This window comes from Stegostoma tigrinum, chromosome 2 (genome assembly GCF_030684315.1).
Source record: "Stegostoma tigrinum isolate sSteTig4 chromosome 2, sSteTig4.hap1, whole genome shotgun sequence".
In the NCBI taxonomy this organism is placed as follows: Eukaryota; Metazoa; Chordata; class Chondrichthyes; order Orectolobiformes; family Stegostomatidae; genus Stegostoma; species Stegostoma tigrinum.
In genome coordinates this window covers 147,096,427-147,116,688 of record NC_081355.1, presented here as the reverse complement: position 1 = coordinate 147,116,688, position 20,262 = coordinate 147,096,427, and the positions used below count along the sequence as shown (strand labels likewise).

The window sequence follows — 20,262 nt, the reverse complement described above, 5'->3', positions numbered from 1 at the left end:
TAGCATTAAGTGTGTAAGTCCTGCCCTACCAAAATGTTGCACCTTACATCTATCTAATTTAAACTCCTCCATCTGCCACTCCATGGCCCATTTGCCCATCTGATCAAAGACCTCTTGTACTCTGCGGTAACCTTCTTTGCTGTCCACTATGCCCTCACCAATTTTGGTGTCATCTGCAAACTTACTAACCATGCCTCCTATTTACAAACACAAATTGAAATTGCTGGAAAAGCTCAGCAGGTCTGGCAGCATACGGGGACAGAAATCTGAGTTAATGTTTTGGGTCGAGTGACCCTTCCACCGGACTGAGGAAAGATCACTTGACCTGAAACATTAACTCCGATTTCTGTCCTTAGATGCTGCCCGACCTGCTGAGCTTTTTCAGCAATTTCAATTTTTCTGATTCACAGCCTCCACAGTTCTTTGGTTTTTATTTCCTATAATCCCATCCAAACCATGTCTAAAATGGAAAAAAACAATGGGCACAGCACTGATTGTTCCAGCACACCACTAGTCAAAGGGTGAAGGTCATGGTAAGCTGTCTTTTTTGAATCAATGCAGTTCTCAGTATGTAAGAACACTTGCAGTGCCATTAGGAATGGAGTTCATAGTCTTTGGCCCAGCAGCAATGATGGAATGGTGATTATCGTCCCAAGCTGGGGTGTTGAGCGATTTGGAGGGGAACTTGCCCCCATTTATCTGATGCTCTTGTCCTACTAGGTGACAGATTTGACAGGTTTGGAAGGGTTGGTTGAAGGAGCTTTGACAAATTGCTGAAGTGCATGTTATAATGGTAGACTGTGGTGGTGGTGAAGATACTGAACGTTGAAATGGTGGATGAGTTGCAATCAAGTGGGCTGCATTGTCCAGGATGGTGTTGAGCTGCTTGCGGTGGAGTTGTACCCAACCAGGCCAGTGGAGAATATTCCATCTCACTGCTGACCTGTGCATGACAACCACCTACAAGGCACTGAAGAGATTCTCTGAACTTTTTTTAATCTTTTCGTTATAGTTCCCCATTGCTGCTGTTAACTAGCTGAAATTACTATTACATTTCAATTGGCCTGTCTGTGTCTGAATTAAGCACACAGAACATAGAAAAGGACAGCCCAGTACTGGCCCTCTGGCCTTCGATGTTCTGCCGACCTGTCATACCAATCTCAAGCCCATCTAACCTACACTATTCCATGTACATCCATATGCTCGTCCAATGACGACTTAAATGTACCTAAAGTTGGCGAATCTACTACCGTTGCAGGCAAAGCGTTCCATTCCCTTACTACACTGAGTAAAGAACCTACCTCTGACATCTGTCCTATATCTATCACCCCTCAATTTAAAGCTATGCCCCCTCGTGCTCGTCATCACCATCCTAGAAAAACGGCTCTCCCTATCCACCCTATCTAACCCTCTGATTATTTTGCGTTTCAATTAAGTCACCTCTCAACCTTCTCTCTAATGAAAACAGCTTCAAGTCCCTCAGCCTTTCCTTGTAAGACCTTCCCTCCATACCAGGCAACATCCTAGTAAATCTCCTCTGCACCCTTTCCAAAGCTTCCACATCCTTCTTATAATGTGGTGACCAGAACTGTACACAATACTCCAAGTGCGGCCACACCAGAGTTTTTTGTACAGCTTCACCATAACCTCTTGGTTCTGGAACTCGATCCCTCTATTAATAAAAGCTAAAACACTGTGTATGCCTTCTTAACAGCCCTGTCAACCTGGGTGGCAACTTTCAAGGATCTGTGTACATGGACACAGATCTCTCTGCTCATCTACTAAGAATCTTAGATTAATCCTCATCCAAAAAATAAAATAACCTGACCTACATTCCCCTCAATTCATTGCTGTCCATGTGCATGTCCAGCAGTCGCTTAAATATCACTAATGACTCCACTTCCATGACTACCACTGACAAAGCATTCCATGCGCTCACAACTCTCTGGGTGAAGAACCTCCCTCTGACGTCTCCTCTATACCTTCCTCCTAACACATTAAAACTATGACCCCTCGTGGCAGTCAATCCTGCCCTGGGGAAAAGTCTCTGGCTATCGACTGTATCCATGCCTCTCATTACCTTGTACACCTCGATCAGGTCACCCCTCTTCCTCCTTCTCTCCAGAGAGAAAAGTCCGAGTTCAGTCAACGTCTCCTCGTAAGACAAGCCCTCCAGTCCACACAGCATCCTGGTGAACCTCCTTTGCACCCTCTCCAAAGCCTCCACATCTTTCCTATAACAGGGCGACCAGAACTGGACACAATATTCCAATTGTGGTCTCACCACGGTTTTGCAGACTTAAATAGCCAAGCTAAAGATCACTTCTTTCTTTTCGTGTTCTCTTCTATTTACTCCACAATCAAAAAAGGTTTGAAAGGTTGCTGACCTTTCCTAGTTACAATGGTATAAAGTTGGAGCAAGAACTGTAGATGCTGAAATCTGAGTTAATACAGTGTGGAGCTGGAGGAACACAGGTCAGGCAGCATCAAAGGAGTAGGAAAGTTGACGTTTTGGATTCACACTCTCGGGCTCAGTCCTGATGAAGGGTATAAACCCAAAACGTGACTCCCCTTCCTGACCTGCTGTGTTTCTCTAGTTCCACACTGAACATGCAGTATTGTTGCAAAATTTAGTTTCTTCTTTTTATAGTTTGTTTTGATTGCATTTTATTAACTTAAACAGCTATATTGTTGCAGTGTTCTGACAGTGTCACTGTTCTCTGACTACCACATCCCTATTTCAAGTTTGAGTCTCAATTCAGACTTCGATCTTCATGGGAATAAAGTTAAATTTAATGGGTAAATAAATGGGATATGAGATTTAATTTAATTATATGTTCATTGGATGTGGGTGTCACTTGCTGGGGCTTCTAAGTGATTAATTGTCAAGCAAAAATGTTTTGTGATTTAAATGAGATATTGATAGAGCTTGCATTCCAGGAAATGTGGGTCTGAACTCCTGAACACTGTAGATAACTATGCAGTCCTGCAACTGGAAATAGTCTGGTGTTACCTTCAACTGGAACAACTCGACTGCCTTCGTGATGCAGAAGAGAGATTAAAACGAGCCCAGACTCGGCTGAATAAATGCTACGGAGAGAACCTGGAGCGACTCTACAACCTGAAGGTTGGTTTTTCATGTTTTCAATATACTTGATTTTGTTTGGTCACATCAATGCTTTTCCTACCTAATAAGATATTTTAACTCTAAATCAACACTTAATTTTCAATGTCAGTACACAGCCTGAAAGTGGCAGTAATCTCTCCTAAATTGCATTAACTTTATTGCAAATTCACTGATTTTACTCTTTTTGTCAGCTCACTTCAGATTTAAATGAAGTTACTACCATGCAATCATTGCCAGCCTGGTGGTATTTGCAAACAATTGCAAGAGCACAAAGTTGTGGAATTTTCAGTGTGTTTGTTTATTTATGCACCTAAATTTTTTTTTGTTTTTTTCACATGACTTGTTATTCTGATGTGTTGTCTAAGCTAGTTCTTTTTTTATTTTGTTTGCTCATTTGCATTTCATAGGGTAACACTGCCAATGAGCAGGTGCTATATTTGCGGCTCAGGCTTCTTCAGGGAGTGGTATTGTACCATAAAGGAAAGCTGGATCAGACTAAAAATCATCTGAATGAGGTGCAGATCTTTATCTCCACTTCTGTTTGTAGTTATTAACTTTATTTTAATATTATTTTCAGTTCAACCTAATTCTGCAGTAATGTTTGCTTTTATTTATCAGCAAAATGCAATATCCTTAATTACTACTTCTGTTTTCCACTTGATTTTTCTTGATGTCAATGTTATGTAAACTAACAGACAGGTAAATTATTCCTAGGGATCATTAGAAATAAAGTCAAAAATAATTACAGCACAGAAAGGAATCACTCCAGTCTGTTATCTGTATCAGTTCTCTACAAGAGCTATTCAGTGAGTTCTGCTCTATGCCGTCTTTATTTTCTCCCCTTTATGGTCCTGCAATTTTTATCTTCAAATGTGTCTAATTTCCTTCTAAGTTACAATTGCATTTGCCTCCCATCAACTTGGCGTCCTCTGGTTTCAGACTCTTTCACCAATGCATGTGGTTCCCAAAGCTTTCACGACCTTCCTATATTGTGAACTCTCAATAGACATCTGCTACTCGTGCTCTCTTTGTTAAAGATATGTCACAGCTTCCTGTTGTACTGTTTCTGTTTTTGCACCTTTGCAGTGCTGCGTGCTACCTTCCATTATTTATGCACATTATATATCCAAAGATCTCTGTTCTTATCATTTAAAATTGTGATTTTTTTCAGATGTTACATTGCCACTCCCAATTCTTCTTCCTTTAAGCATCAGTTCACCCTTGTCTACAATAAAGCATCCTCCTCATTTTCTCCCCTATTAACTTTGATTTAGGCAGAAACATTATTGGGAAAGCTTTCTGTGGATGATAAAAAGGTGGTGCAACTCATGAGTCTCGGATTCACAGCCCAGGAGGCACGACTAGGTTTGCGAGCTTGCAATGATGATATTGACTTTGCAGCATCGCACATCTACCACAGGAGAGAGGTAATTGTATTGAGGAATACCTAGTAATGTAACCTGTTGTTACCACACCTTTTTAGATCTGTCTTGCGTGACCTTACCTGGTGCAGTGGTGCTGATCACTTGTGTAAATGATTTCTGGCATCTTGAGCTCTAGTTGGTCTGGTTAGTTGTGACTCCGATAAAGGACTGGATAATTAAGGAAACCAATCCCATGTTTAAATCAAATAGAGAAGCTGATTTGGACCGTCTGGCAGCTAATGAGCATCCATCAGGGCTCCCATCTTTTAAATGGACAAAAGCCTGCTTCCAGAATAGCCAGCAGCGCTTCTGTGTGACTGGGAACTGCAGCTAGTGGAGATGCAGTATTGGATACAGCCATTGCAGCATAGTGAGTCAGTCATCTGACAAAGTCAAGCAGGCCCTTGCTAAGGGAACTATTGCTACAATGTTCCCAGACTGCCTAATATCTAACTTTTAATGATCTAGGATATAAATTTTGCTTTGAGCTGAATTCTGTATGACTGCCTTTCACACATGCCCTCTGTTAACTACTTTTGATCTTTTCTAAGCCAGCTGCCTTATTTATTCAATTTGAAAAAATGCTTGAGCTTGCATGCTTCCAAAAACTAAGAGCATTATAGAATAAATGTGAAATCTGGATCAGACTAAAGCGGGTGGAATAAATGCACCTTTTTGAGGTCAGACTCTAGATGAGAATCATTTTTTTGAATTGATTGAAATGTATCTTTCTGGAAAACAAGTTAGTCTCCTTCAAATCATTCCTCATAAGTAGACCATTTTATATTAAGTCAATACAATAAATCTCTGAAAATAAAGGTTACGTGTATTTATTTTTCTATATAACATACCAATCTGCCTAGAATCTTCTTTCCCTCAGCAGACTGATTTGATGTGACTTTGTTTTATAACTTTCTAATTTAGCCTACTTTTCTAATCAACTAGTTCAGAGTTGGGGGTAGGGGTGCTTGAACCTGGACCCCTCAGTTAAGGCAAAGGGATTTATCATGATTTTCTCCTAACCACTAATCCTTTTCAACCTGTTCCCCATCTAACATGTCCATAAAACTGACTCTACCACTGATGTTTGTTCTTTATTTATTTGTGATAGAAAAACTTTGTAGAGTTGCAAAATGCTGTCTAATTTGGTATATTTTTCTTTTCCTTTCCTTGACCTCTTGCTTCCAACTACTATCAGTAATACGAACATTTGATTAGATTTGACTGTTTTGTTATAATGTGTTTTGTAGGAGAAAGCTGAAATCAGGAGAAAGGAGAAGGCAGAAAGAAAAAGGAAGAAACAAGAAGCTGTGAACTCTTTGGTGGCTATGGGCTATTCGGAAAAGGCTGCTGCCAAGGCATTTAGATCAGCCAATAATAACTTGGAACGTGCTATAGAGGTCAGTAATTTTCATTTCCGAATTCTGTGGTAGTGTCTTCAAAGCTTGTTGGGTTTTTAGTTCATGCAAAAAAAGTCTCTCTTCAATTTTCACTAATTAACTGGTGCAGGTTTTGGTTACAATCAGTACAGGAATACCTTTGAAAAATTGCACGATTCATCTTCTCTGTTAATGACACAGATGATATATATTTTTTTAAAAAGTGATTTAGAGGGATAAAATCACCTAAGAAAATGCCGTTCGAATGGGCTCTAAGCTGTAATGTTGTTGTGACCGTTTGCCCTCAAACAATGGACTGAGATTCCATGAGCTGTCATTTGTTTCCCTTTTGAAATCAATGTGGGAAAACATTTCCATTATTATATAATGCCTTTCAAATCTTCAACCCAAAGGAAGAACCTTGCATTCAGTGAAGTTATTGTGGATATAAGAAATATGAATGCTAGTTTGTGCATATGTCCACTTGACAGCAATGAAAGCTTAAATTTAATGTCAGAGTCAAACAGCATAGAATCTGGCCCTTCAGCCCACCCATGTCAATGCTCTCTAATATACCAAACTACACAAATCCCATTTGCCTGTACTTGGTCCACAGCCTACCATTTCCTGGCATTTTAAGTGCTCATCAGATGCTTCTACCAGGTTGCTAACGCATTTGCCTCCACCACCCTATCAGGCAGCATGTTCATATATCTTATCATCATCTGATTAAGAAGACTTTTTTTTTCCCCTGAGATCTCGATGTTGTCCTTGTCTTCTATTTCTCCCTTAATTTTGTACATCAATCAGATTGTATTGCACTCACGCACGCAGACACACACACACCCTCCTCTGCTCCAAGGAAAACAACCACAGCCTATCCAGCCCCTCCTCATAACTGAGAATCATTCCAAGCAACATCATGGTGATTCTCCTGTGCACCTTCTCCAGAGCATTCATGTCCCTCTGAATACTCTGGCAACCAGAACTGTGCAAAGTATCCCATTTCTGGCCTAACCAATGTTTTTATAGAGTTGTAATAAGACTACCTTGTTACTATATTCTGCACCGTGGCTAATGAATGTAAGGAGCCATATACCACATTCACCAGCCTGTTTACCTGTGCTGGCACTTTCTGTGGATCCCTTTGTTCCTCAGTACTCCCTAGGGACTTGGCATTCATTATCTACATCCTGGATGTAAGTTTGCTCGCTGAGCTGGCAGGTTCGTTTTCAGACATTTCTTCACCATTCTAGGTAACATCATCAGTGAGCCTCCGGTGAAGCGCTGGTGTTCTGTCCTGCTTTCTATTTATGTATTTTTCTCCTCCATCAACAACAACCTGGCCAAAGCAACACTGACTACACTATTAGAAAAACCAAAGACACATACACCAGACACCACCAACCTCATCAGCAAGGACAACATCAAGCTAGTCGATCTATGCCTCACCACCCACTTCACTTTCAATAGCAAAACCTACAGACAAACCAACAGAACATCCATGGGATCTCTAATATCAGGGCTCTTAGCAGAGGCAGTAATGCAGAGCTTGAACAAACAGCTCTGCCAACCATCCAACCCAAACTTTGGCTCTGCTATGTGGATGACGCCTTTGTCATCACTAAACGAAACAAATTAGAGGAAACCTTCAAGACCGTCAATAATATCCTTACTGGCATAAAATTCACAAGAGGAGGAAAACAACAACAAACTGCCATTCCTAGATGTCACAGTAGAGCGAGCGGTCAATGGGGAACTTCAAACCAGCGTCTACAGGAAAACACATACGGATCAAATACTGAACTGCAGGAGCAACCATCCCAACACCCACAAACGAAGCTGCATTAGAACATTATTTCAATGAGCCACCACACACTGCAGCACAGAGGAACTACGAAGAGCAGAAGAAAATCACCTATACAGCGTATTCAAAAAGAATGGGTACCCTATGAACACAGTCCGCCGATTTTTTTTTTTTTTTTTTTTTTTTTTTTTTTTTTTTAAAACTCAACAACAAACAGACAAAACGTGCCCAAAAACCATAACCACTCTCCCCTACATCAAAGACATCTCGGAAATGACTGCCAGACTAATCAGACCTCTTGGCATCATGGTAGCCCACAAACCCACCAACACACTAAAACAGCAGCCAATGAACTTAAAAAGACCCTATACAGCCAACAAGCAAAACGAACGTCATTTACAAAATACCTTGCAAGAACTTTGACAAACACTACATTGGACAAACAGGCAGAAATCTAGCCACCAGGATACATGAACATCAACCAGCCACAAAAAGACATGACCCACTATCACCTAGTATCCTTACATACAGATGAGGAAGGACACCACTTTGATTGGGACAACACATCCATCCTAGGACAAGCCAAACAGACACACACAAGAATTCCTAGAAGCATGGCATTCTAACTGGAACTCCATCAACAAACACATTGATTTGGAGTCCATCCACCACCCTCTGAGAAAAAGAACAGGAAATGACATCACCAACCCAAGGAAACCTAACCAGATAAGTAGAAAGTGGGACATAACACCAGCCTTTCACCAGAGACTCACTGTTACCTAGAATGGTGATGAAACGTCTGAAAACGAACCTTCCAGCTCAGCGAGCAAACTTACATCCAGAACCTCAATCTGAGCTACAAATCTTCTCAAAACTCATTATCTACGTCCTTTTCTTGTTAGATCTCCCACAATGCATACTTCGTATTTGTTGGGATTAAGTTCCATCTTTCATTGCTCTACCCAGTTTACCAGCTAATCAGTATCAGAATTTAGCCAGAATCCATTCTGCTTACCATCAACATCACCAATTTTCATATCATCTGCAAACTTAGTAATTTTACCTTCTGCATTAACATCCGTGTCATGTTTATACATAACAAACAGCAAAGGTCCCAGCACCAAACCATGTGACACACTGCTGGTCACAGGCTTCTAATTATAAAACAGCCCTCCACCATCACTGGTTACCTCTACTTTTAAGCTAGTTATTTTTGCCAGCTTGCCTTAGATTCCCTGTGTTCTTGTATTTTTGACCGTCTGTCATGAAAGCTTTATATCAAAGACTTGCCTGAAGCCCATACATCAACTGCACTATCCTCAGTATATTTAGTGCATTTTGCAAAAGAAAATGCTAAATTAGTGAGACAGGATCTCCCTCTAACAAACTAAAGAATCCGTGCAGTAGAGAGAAACCATTCATCCCAGTGAGTCTGCACCAACTCTCCAAACAGAATCCAACCTAGTCTGAGTCCCCAAACCTACTGTCATTAAACCTGCAGAGATGGTAGGAACTGCAGATGCTGGAGAATCTGAGATAACAAGGTGTACAGCTGAATGAACACAACAGGCCAAACAACATCAAAGGAGCAGGAAAGCTCATGTTTTGGGCCTAGACCCTTCTTCAGATGCTTCTGCTCCTCTGATGCTGTTTGGCCTCCTGTGTTCATCCAGCTCTATACCTCATTAAACCTGCATTTTCCTTAGCTATTTCACCTTGCTTGAACACCCCTGGACACTATATGGGCAATTTGGCATGGCCAAACTACCTAACCTGCACATCTTTGGATTGTGGGAGGAAACCTGAGAACCCAGTTGAACCCATGCAGCCTCAGGGAGAACATGCAAACTCCACACAGTCACCCAAGGGATGGAATTTAAACCCAGGTTGCATGAACTTTTGAGGTAGCAATGCGAACTACAGAACCACCTTTCTATCTTGTCTGTTGATGCTGACTGTCTCTGCCTTTCCAAGTATTGATTAATCCTGTCCTTTTTTTAGAATTTTTTTTTCCAACAAATCCCACCAGTGTCAGACTAACGGTCTGTAATTACCTGGCCTATCCCTACTGTCCTTGAACAAAGGATTCAATGTGAATTGTAAAGTACACCCAAGTTGGCCATCTCAATCAAAAGGACTGTATGCCACTGTGCTTTTGGGCTGGGTGTGGGGATGTAGTGGTGATTTGAGGATTGGGAGAATCTATACTGTACCATTTTGTGTTTGAGGCTAAAACCTATTAACATAAATCAGAAATAGCTAATTGTCTCTACATTTTGCAATGCTGAAGTTGATATCTTGAATATCCAAACTAAGAATTGAATAGTCGTCTGTCACTTACTTACCTAGAGGATAAAATGCAACGTTTCCATTTGTATCAGATCAGTTCACTCCTTACACTGCAAAACTATCAAGTCAGTTGCAAACTTGCTGTAAATTTTAGCTTTTGCCTTGCCTTGTCTAGTCCTGCCGAATAACTAATATCATTATTTGTTACAAAGCTTAATCAGCCACTGTTAGGGATGTCTTGTTTTACATTGTTTACTTAAATGGCCTAGTCGTGTTTGGTCCACTGGTAAATTGGCGCAACCAGGCAGTTCTAATTAAGATAGTAACTATAATTCAGCTCTCCTGAAGGAAGTAATGGTGATTACCAGAGGCGGTGCCTAAAACATGTAAATTGTGCTAGGTACAATGTTTGTTGCACAGTTCAACATCCCTGGTTCACTAAGTAGTTTCATCAGAGATTGTGTGCACACAGGGAAAGCCGTAGGTGATAGTTCATGCTACGCAGAATGAGCGGTGTGTGTGAGATTCTTTTAGTTAATTATTTGAGTCTGTGGAATTGATGCAAGATATTGAGGTCTTGACTTTATAACTGATAACAGTGAAGAACTAAGTGGGATGTTTGCACATCCTACTAGGTGAAACAAATTCTGCATAATGGTATAGCTGAAGGTCCGTAAAGAACTGCAATATGGCCAGGATTTAAAATAATTGAGATAGCTAGGGGGATTGAGAGAGGAGGCATACATGCCGTCTAATTTACTGGAGGTCCTAGTTGAAGAGATCCATCCAAGGAGGGCTGGAAGAGTGGAGTTCCACTCACCTCGTCTTTCTCACTTGCTGCATGTGCTCTGACTGCTTTAATGTCTTCACCTCGTCCTCTTGAAAACTGAAGAGGATTCTAAGTGAGATACTAATGATTGAAATGTTTTGTTTTCCCCTGGGGAATCCTGCTTAAGTATACAGCATAACTTGCTGTTAGGGTGAAGTCTTCATAAATTCCCAGAATAAATATTGAATTTCTTTTACCATGTTTCAGACATCCACTCCAAACCTAATAGGAACCAGCTGAATTTAAAGTAATTTTAAGTAATGTCCAAAATCCTGTGCAAGGACTTCTTCTCTTCCATTCAGCTTATTAGCTGCTAGAGGGCATTGAGTTGAACACTATTCACCCGAATGCTGTACAAGCTCCTTAATGAGCACCAGCAGAAAACTTAGGTGCCAAACAACTTTTAACTCCTGGGTGTAAGTTCCTATATCAAAACTTGAACCCTTCATCAAGATGATGTATTGGATCCAATGCATGCTGAACCTACATTTCGGTTTAAAGTATTATCTTGGTGAACTCTGAAGCTCCTTGGTTTTTTTCCTCCAGATACATCAGGGATCCATAATTTCTTAAATAATATTTATCGACCTTTGAACCATGTTTTATCTTTTAGACGTATCCATCTGTCTATTCAACAGCCAGGTTATTAAAAAACATTTTTTATTGTATCCATTTTTAAATATCAGAAGTTTGCTCATTGGCATGGCAATGTTGTCGGTTTTAGACTGATCCTCCACCAATTGCATTATTTTCAGATACTTCAATGCAGCAGAGAGCAAGGCTATATGGATGATGAGGAAGCTGGACCAAGTAACAGAGTCGAAATTTCTGAAGAAACTGTTAACCAGGTTTACGTCATTTCTTTTCCATGGATCTATTGATAATTTGCATTCAAGCTGGTTGAATTTTCACTGGTGCTCTTGTGAATGTGTTAGCCCCTCGACACTTGCTGTATCGACAATATTCCAAATTTTTGGCTTATGTTCCTTGTAAACAAACATCCCCCCCACACCGCTGCCCCCAGGTGCCAGTCATTCAAGAGCATAATTCCATGGCTGAGCTACCCTGTAATAAGTGTCTCAAATAACTTCATCTGTGTGAACTTATCCACGTTGTGTATCATTGCTGAGATCAGCCATGATCATAATGAATGGGGGAGCTGGCTCAAGGGGCCGAATGCCCTACTCCTGTTCCTATTTCTTATGGTCCTTAGTCCCACCATCTATATGTATGGATGCATTCTACAGATAATCATTAATTGGGAGACCAAGAGAAGCAAATATCCCCAGTCCTTCATCTTTATTATCTCCCAGCCTTGATTGTCTGGACCTGGCCATTGACCTTGCCTGTGTAACCCTTCCGTGTGTATTCCAACCTTCATTCCCCAGGATCCTCCTTTTTATAGCACCCTATCAATGACTCCTGTTCTATTTTTGTTTAAACTAGCCATGAATCTAAAGGCACCTGTTTCTCACTGCTTCCTCAATTTGCTGTCAACTTAATCAACTTTCATCAGATAGCTAACATGTTCGCAGACTCAAGTGCCCCTGCCCAATTTGTTTTCTGCTCCCCAGGAGGTTCTCTGGATTGCACTTAAGTTTGGTAATGCAGCTAAAGTTTCTGAATTCAGGCAATAATTTTAATAACTGTTAAATCCTTTTCAAGAATGTCTTCCCTTGCAGGTAGCATTTTTGGGTTTTGATCATTCTGCTGCTGAAATTGCCCTCAGGAGATTTAATGGAAACATTGAACGTGCTGTTCAGGCCTTGATAGATCATGGCGGATATCTTCCGTCAAGCCTACTTAATTCGCCTCCCTCATCGACATCACCAGAGGATATGGATGTTGATGGTAATTAAAATATGTTAACTAGCAAAACTGCAGTTGGAGTCAATGTGCAAAACTACTGAGAAAAGAATGAACCACAAATCTTTCTCCAGCATCTTTCATGTGCTCAGCCTGTGAAACACCTGGGGCGTTCTATGAAGTTTACTTTTGGAAATGTAGTTAGTTTCATGTGGGTGACATGGCAGTCAATTTTTTTACATTCAATTTTACAGACCAAGGCCCCAAGCTCAGTGTAATAGAAGATTGTGTAGTCTGAGTGTTGAAGAAGGTATAAATATTGACTGACATCAGGATGAATATCAACAGGTTTTTGGTTTTGAAATAGTGACTAGGATCTTTATATATGCTGTTGTACACAGATGGGGAGTGAGCCATGTTGCTGAATTAGTGTTTTAATAAATTGAATTAATGACCTGAGCACTTGGTTTGGGAAGGGGGCAGCATGTGAAGAGAGTGAAAAATCTTGCTGACTATTGTCAGTTGTCTACTGCTAATGACGTTGTCTGTTTACCCTGTCCGTGCCCTTCGTGACCTTTATAAATCTCTATAAGACTCTGACCCTTCAGGAAAAATAGCCCCAGCCTGTTCAGCTTCTCCCTAAAGCTTAAATCCTCCAAAACTGGCAAAATCTTTGTAAATTTTTTCTGAACACTTTCAAGCGTAACAACTACTTTCTGAAAAGCAGAGAGGCCAGAATTCCATGCAGTATTCCAACAGTGGCCTAACCAATGTCCTGTACACCTATATGACCTCCAAACTCCCATTATCAGTTGAATTCCTCATGTGCCTTAGGAGCTGCACCCTTCAAGGCAATTGGAGAGCATGTCATTATGTCCCTGGCTTGAATACTAGATGGTAGAAGTTGAAGTTATATGGCTGACCTAGTTTTTTTCAGTAACAGCAACTATTGGACATTGAGGATATGTGATCTCTTCTATCCTGTTGCGGGACTATCTCAGTCCAAATCCATTGTCCATATAAATATAAATGTTGCAACGATGGCTGGCTAGGTGGTGATCAGTTCCAATATTTCCCCCACCCTGGATTGTGTTTAATAAAATGTGAAATATAGCCTTGCCAGCAGCTAAATTTGAGTTATCTACATTTTCAGCCAAGAACGAAACAATGCTGCAACATAGACACAACTTTTTTTAATTACTCTTTTGTGTTTTTAATACCTGCCTCAGCAGACCCCTCAGAAGAAAAGCAAAGGGAGCGTGAAATTGTGGAAGAAGTTTTGGCAGATATCCCAGAGCATGAGGAAGACTACCTTGATATGACCCTGGAAGAGGAGAGGGAGGTCGTCATCAAGTACAAGACATGGCTACAAGGGTCACATCAATCCACCTCGTAATTTGACTGTGAAGGAGCAAGTACTTTAAGTTCTGCTGCTGATTTGTGCTTCATGCCTCTGTCTACAAAATTTGATGCCTTTTCTTGGTTAGAAACAAAAATTGAATTTTCTGATTTATTTGATTGTCTCTGTCTCTGATTTCCCCACCCCCACCCCCCTCAACTCCTGCAAAGATCTGACACCATGGCATCCTTTTACTTTAAAATTAAACTTAGCTTTTGGTACAAATTTTAAGAAGGATGCTTTGCATTTTGTAGTAAATGCGGGTATTTACTTGACCAGCAGTTTTCTTGCTTCCAAAATTGCTGTTGTTACAGCAAAAAGTGAATCCAAATTTGGATGTTATTAATGCTGGGTAGTTCTACTTCACAAATAGTCTCCAATGACTTGTCTTTTTCTGGGCTTTGGTCGGCCACCTGGGGAAACCTGTCTGTCTGACTCCAGTTGTATAGCTGTTTGGATCTCTTGTCAGTCAGACAGAGTTTGCCATCTGTATCTTAACCATCCTTGATTTGTGAAATTTTAAATGATTTTTGACAACCACATTCAATGGGTAGTATTGTTTCCTTGTTCACCTACAATGTTCTGTGCAGTTTGGAACTAGTCAGTATTACCAGCCATTTCCCTGCTGTCTGGTCTCGGTTATTCAGTGACTCACTATAAACGTATTGCCTTTGTGCCCTGCCTTTTAGGTCTGATTGTAAATACCATTAAAAATGCCAAGTGCCACTATTCATAAACTTATGGTACCAAAGTTTAGACCAGGGATTAGATACAAAGCTGGAGACAGTGCAGATGTATCTATTACAGATATCTTCCCTCAAACCGAACCCTTAACTGAGTGAAAATATGACTCTTCCTGATTTCCAATGTTCTTACTGCACAGACGGCTACTTTACTTGTTGAAGCAGCAACTTCTCACGATCATACCCTCTAACAAAGTATGAGTTGTTTAGAGGTTTTTATTTACTTTACCTCAGTATTCGGATCATGATGCTGTTCTTGTCCTCAGTATTTTCTACGCTAATTTCCTTGACCTGTGCTTCTGGGCTAAACTCCAAAGCAGTTTGCTCAAGCAAAGTCAGTAGTAGCCCCAAGTGGTTTTCTTAACTAATATACCTGCACCTCTGACTATTGGATTGTAATTGATGATAAAACCATAATGGATGTTTAAAGTTAACTGGATACAGACTTTGTAAGGGCTGCTGCTGTTTTTAAAGAAAAGTGAAAATAGGAGTGATCTCTTAAATTCAGTAAAAATGTGTAAATTTAAATAGAAATTGTATACAATCCTATTTTTGAAGAATTGTATTTTGTCTTATTCATGAAGTTTGTGTACAGAGCCAATTTTTTTCAGCAATAACATTGACCAATGATTTTATAGAGAAATGTGCTTTGTTGTAATGGATTGAACTGAACCTGGCTGATTTCAACTTTTCTTTGAGTGTTGCTTGTGACATGATGTGCAACAGAGGGCATTTCCCAGTTAGTTCTAGGATGTGGAAATTCACTCACAGGTTCATTTGTTACTCTCGGCCTTGGTTCGATGTTAGGGCGCTTGCAAAATGTTGTCGGTTCAAACTGCACTGCAGAGACTTGAGGACAGAAACCAGGCTGACACTTTGCTGACACTTAAACCAAGGCATAACCTGCCTTCTGTACTGAACGTGAAATCTTGTTGCACTGTTTTGAAGAGCAGGGAATTTCTTCCTGGTGTCTTGACCAGCGTTTATTCTGGAGCCGGCTATAATTTGCTCCTGTTAAAGCATTTTGCTTCATATGGTTTTTAACAGCATGTATTGAGAATGTAGCAATTTTAAATCCACTAAATTGTGCAAACTCTTCCTTTTTAAGAGACTGATTCATTTGTACTTGTACAGCCAAGTTGAAAGCTCCAGCCTCTTAAGTATATTTCTAAGTGTGTGTGCTTTGTTAGGAAGTAATGATCCTTCTCCCTTTTTTCCTTTTTTGATAATTTAATACTTTTTCATAATTTTCAATAAAATCTTCTTTCCGTCATTTGGTTAGTGAGCTATTTCTGTTCTTGAAGTTTTGGTTCTTGGGAGTTGTAATTTTGAAGTCATGCATAATTCTCAAATAAAATGACTATGTACTGAATGCTGTGTATGTATAATTTTGGAATAATTTCATTAAACCTGTGGAAGGGTTCCAATGTACTAAAAGCTAACTGTAGTGCTCCAGCAGTTTCTACTCCCACCTGGCTGCTGTATTATAAGAAACCAGATGACTCTTCAAATAAAAATGTTGACTCCTTCCAGCATACTAGGAGTTTCACTGTCTGGATGGAATCAGACCCTGTGGACTTAATTTAGTTGTCCAGCCTCTGGCTCAGTGCTTACTCACTGACAATTGGTATGAGGGGAGGAAAAAAAAACATGTATTTGGGGTTAAGTGAATAAATTGAATGGAGAGTGGAGGAGAGGTAGTTTGTTGAAATGGATAGAAAACTACAGCAATATGGAGAGCACTGAAACTGCAGTGAGCTTCTTGCCATGCAGGCAGCCATTGGGTTAAAATGTACCACAAGGTTTTGGAAATAGAATACTGGCATTCATTTCACATTTTTGAAATGCTCACCCCGACTTGCAAGTTTCTGGAATGTTCATTATCGTCCCTCTTAAACAGAATAATGAGATTATGGATTGCTGTTAGTGGGAGGTGGTGGTGTTGGATGCTGCCAGTGGGCTAGTTACCCAGAGACCCAGGCAAAAAGAAATCTTTCAGTTTGTCATTTAAAAACCCAGTTGATTCACTCATGTCCTTTTTAGGAAAAATATCATTTCCTTTCCTAACAGCACTGAAAGAGGCCCTTGAGCCTGTGTCTGCACCAGGAATCAAACATCTGTCTGTTCCAATCCTGTTTGCCAGAACTTGACTGGTCGCCTTGTATGCTATGACATTTCAAATGCTCATCTAAATAGTTCTTAACTGTATTGGATTCCTGCCTTGACTACCTATTTGTTTTTAAAGATGGTGATTTCTAGATACACTCAACCCTGCAGTTGTGGTGGGGGGGGGGGGGAGAAAGCTTTCCTTCAAATTCCTAATAAATCCCCTGCTTCTTACTTTGGAGCTGTGCCCCATACTCATTGGCCCCTCAGTTATAGATATTTCTCCCTGTCCAGCTGAATCAGTATCCCTAAACTTTATACACATCATTTGGATTCTATGCACTTGCACACATACACAGCAACCTTCTCCAATCCAAGGAAAACAGTCCCTTCCTACCTTGTCTGTCTTCACAATTGAATCATTCCAGCCCAGACAGCATCCTGGTGAAGTGATAATGGGAACTGCAGATGCTGGAGAATCTAAGATAACACAGTGTGCTCCTGAGATGCTGCTTGGCTGTGTTCATCCAGCTTCACACTTTGTTATCTAGCATCCTGGTGAATCTCTTCAGCACACACTGTAGTGCAATTACATACATACTATACTGTGGTGATTAGAACTGCACACAATAACCCTGTGTTCTATTCTACAGTCTATCTGCATGTAGTTGACTCACAACTGTGAAGGGGTTGTTAGGCAGTTGAATCAAATGGCTAAATTCTCAAAGAAATAAAATTTGAATGGACCAGCATCAACCTAACCATTGGGAAAGCCAACAGCATTGCCACTAATTAGGGTAGATCTTCCTTCATCTTGCAACTCCACTAGGCATCCATGAGGCTGAATTGTATTATAATGCAATTTGCAACTTCATGACCTGCTGTTTAGAACATGCAACTGTAAAGTGCAGGAACAGGCCCTTTTGTCCCTAGTATTGTGCTGAATTTAATGCCCAATTAAACTAAGCCCTTCTGCCTGCCCTAGATCCATATTCCTTCCACATTCATTTGCTTATCTAAAAGTCCCTTTAAACAGCTCTATCGTTTCTGCCTCTTCCACTAGCCCTGGCAGTGTGTTCCAAATTACTACCACACTGTTTTTAAAAAAAAACCTTGTTTTTAAAACCACTTTGAATGTTTTCCCCCCTCACCATAAATGCATGCCCCCTAATTTTAGACCCTTCAACTCTTGGTTGGGGTGGGGTGGGGGGTAAGATTCTGATGGCCAACCCTATCTAAAGGACTGATAATTTTATAGACTTCTATCAAGTCTCCCCTTAGCTTTTGCCACTCCAAAGAAGAAAACCTGTGTTTTTCTAGCCCCTCCTTACAGCTCTTGCCCTCTAATCCAGGCAGTGTCCTGATAAACCTCTTCAGCACCCTCTGCAATGCCACCACATCCTACCTGTATTATGGTGACCAGAATTGAATGCAATACTCTCCGTTTTGCCTAACCAAAGTGTTAAACCTACAATATGATATCCTGTCTCTTGTACTCCTTTCCCTAACCACCAAAGACAAATATGCCATAAGCCTTCTTTACCACCCTACCTACTTAAGTGGCCACTTTCAGGGACCAAGATCGCTCTGGACATCAATACTGTTCAGGGTCCTGCCATTATCTGTATGCTTAACATTTGATCTCCCAAAGTGCAGTATGTCACACTTAGCTGTATTAAACTCCAGCTGCCATTTTCCTACCCATATCTGCAACTGATCCATATCCAATTGAATCCTTCGACAACCTTCTATACTTTCACGACTCCACTGAGCTTTGTATCATCTGCAAACTCACTAAACCACTGACCTATGTTTTCATCCAAGTCATTTATATGTGTATCACAAATAGCTGAAGTCCCAGTACCCTGTGGAACACCATGCGTCATGGACCTCCAGCCAACCACAGTTTCTCAGCCCCATTGTCCCGCTTTCTCCCTGTAACCCTCAATCCTCTTGACAATCAAGAACCTATCTATTTCCAACTTAAATATAATCAATGACATGGTCTCCACAGCCTTCTGTGGCAGTGAGTTCCATAGGTTCACCACTCTCTGGCTGAAGATGTTTCTCCTTATCTTCGTTCTAAAAGGTCTTCCTTTTACACTAAGGCTGTGCCCTCGGGTCCTAGTCTCTCCTACTATTGAAAACATGTGGCCTGACCAGAGCCCCTTAGAGCCTCAGAAATACATCTCTGCTTTTATATTCAACTCCTCTCAAGATAAATGCCAAAGGTGCATTTGCCTTCCTAACTACTAACCCAACCTGCAAGTTTACCTTGAGAAAATCCTGGACTTGAACTCCCAAGTCTCTTTGCAATTCAGGCTTCTGAATTTTCTCCCCATTTGGAAAATAGTCTAAGCTTCTATTCCTCTTACCAAAATGCATAACCACACATTTTCCCACATTGCACTCCATCTGCCCACTCTCCTAACCTGTCCAAATCCTCCTGCAGCCTCCCTGTCTCCTCAATACTATCTATCCCTCCACCTTTCTTTGTAATGTCTGCAAACTTAGCCAGAATGCCTTCAGTTCCTTCATGACTACAATATGCCCAGAGTGAGTACAGTCAGCGTCAGCTTGATGACCAAAAATGTGGACTTGACACGAACTCCTGTACATGATTGGACTGGGGGGCTTTCAAGAGATAATTCTATTTTTATTTATTCATTTGTGTGAGTTGGGTGTCTCTGTCTGGTCAGTGTTTATCACCTGACCCTAACTGCCCTTGAGAAGGTGGTGGTGAGCTGCCTTCTTGAAACACTGCAGTCCACCTGCTGTGGGTTGACCCACAATGCTCTTAAGGAGCGAATTACGTCAATCATGCACCAGCAGTGTGTCATTTCACAAGTCACAATCAGATTAGTGTGTGTACGAAATGCATGCAATGTTTGGCTGCATTGGGTGTAAATCAGGTAGGGCAATGGCTGAGTGAATCCAGGGACCTAGATAACGTTCTGGGGACTCATGACAGGTGGTGGAATTTGATTTCAATAATATTCAATAACAGGAATTAAGAATCTAATGAAGACCGTGAATCCAAGGCTGATTGTCAGAAAAACCTATCTGGTTCACAAATGTCTTTTAGGAAAGGAAACTGCCATCCTTACCAGGTCTGGCCTACATGTGGCAGCAATGTGGTTGACTCTTAATGCCCTTTGGGCAATTATGGATGGGAATAAATGCTGTCGAGCCAGTGACGCCCTCATCCTGTGAAAGAATTTTAAAAATGCTGGTCAGAGCAACGTTTCCTGTAAGCTGTGTGTCTGTGTGACAGCACAGCTACTCCAACATCCTGCATATGTCAAAGGTGTGCCAACATGGATTGCAGCATTGATTTCCAGCTCTAGATATCG

General features: G+C 40.8%; 1 protein-coding gene across 9 annotated transcripts in view; it reads left to right on the top strand.

Annotated features, from left to right (window-relative positions):
- The window catches only part of LOC125467353 (NEDD8 ultimate buster 1), a 50,949-nt gene extending 34,873 nt beyond the window's left edge, over positions 1-16,076 (top strand). For 5 of the 9 annotated variants that reach the window (XM_048563116.2, XM_048563107.2, XM_048563099.1 and 2 more), the window contains exons 9-15: positions 2,941-3,127; positions 3,535-3,642; positions 4,402-4,554; positions 5,802-5,951; positions 11,611-11,703; positions 12,538-12,706; positions 13,891-16,076. In XM_048563116.2, coding sequence (XP_048419073.1) covers positions 2,941-3,127; positions 3,535-3,642; positions 4,402-4,554; positions 5,802-5,951; positions 11,611-11,703; positions 12,538-12,706; positions 13,891-14,057 — 1,027 coding nt within the window. In that variant the 3' untranslated portion in view covers positions 14,058-16,076. The remainder of the gene's footprint in view (positions 1-2,940; positions 3,128-3,534; positions 3,643-4,401; positions 4,555-5,801; positions 5,952-11,610; positions 11,704-12,537; positions 12,707-13,890) is intronic. The other 4 variants (XM_048563080.2, XM_048563126.2, XM_048563145.2 and 1 more) reach the window with 4 other exon arrangements.
- Positions 16,077-20,262: the final 4,186 nt, after the last annotated feature.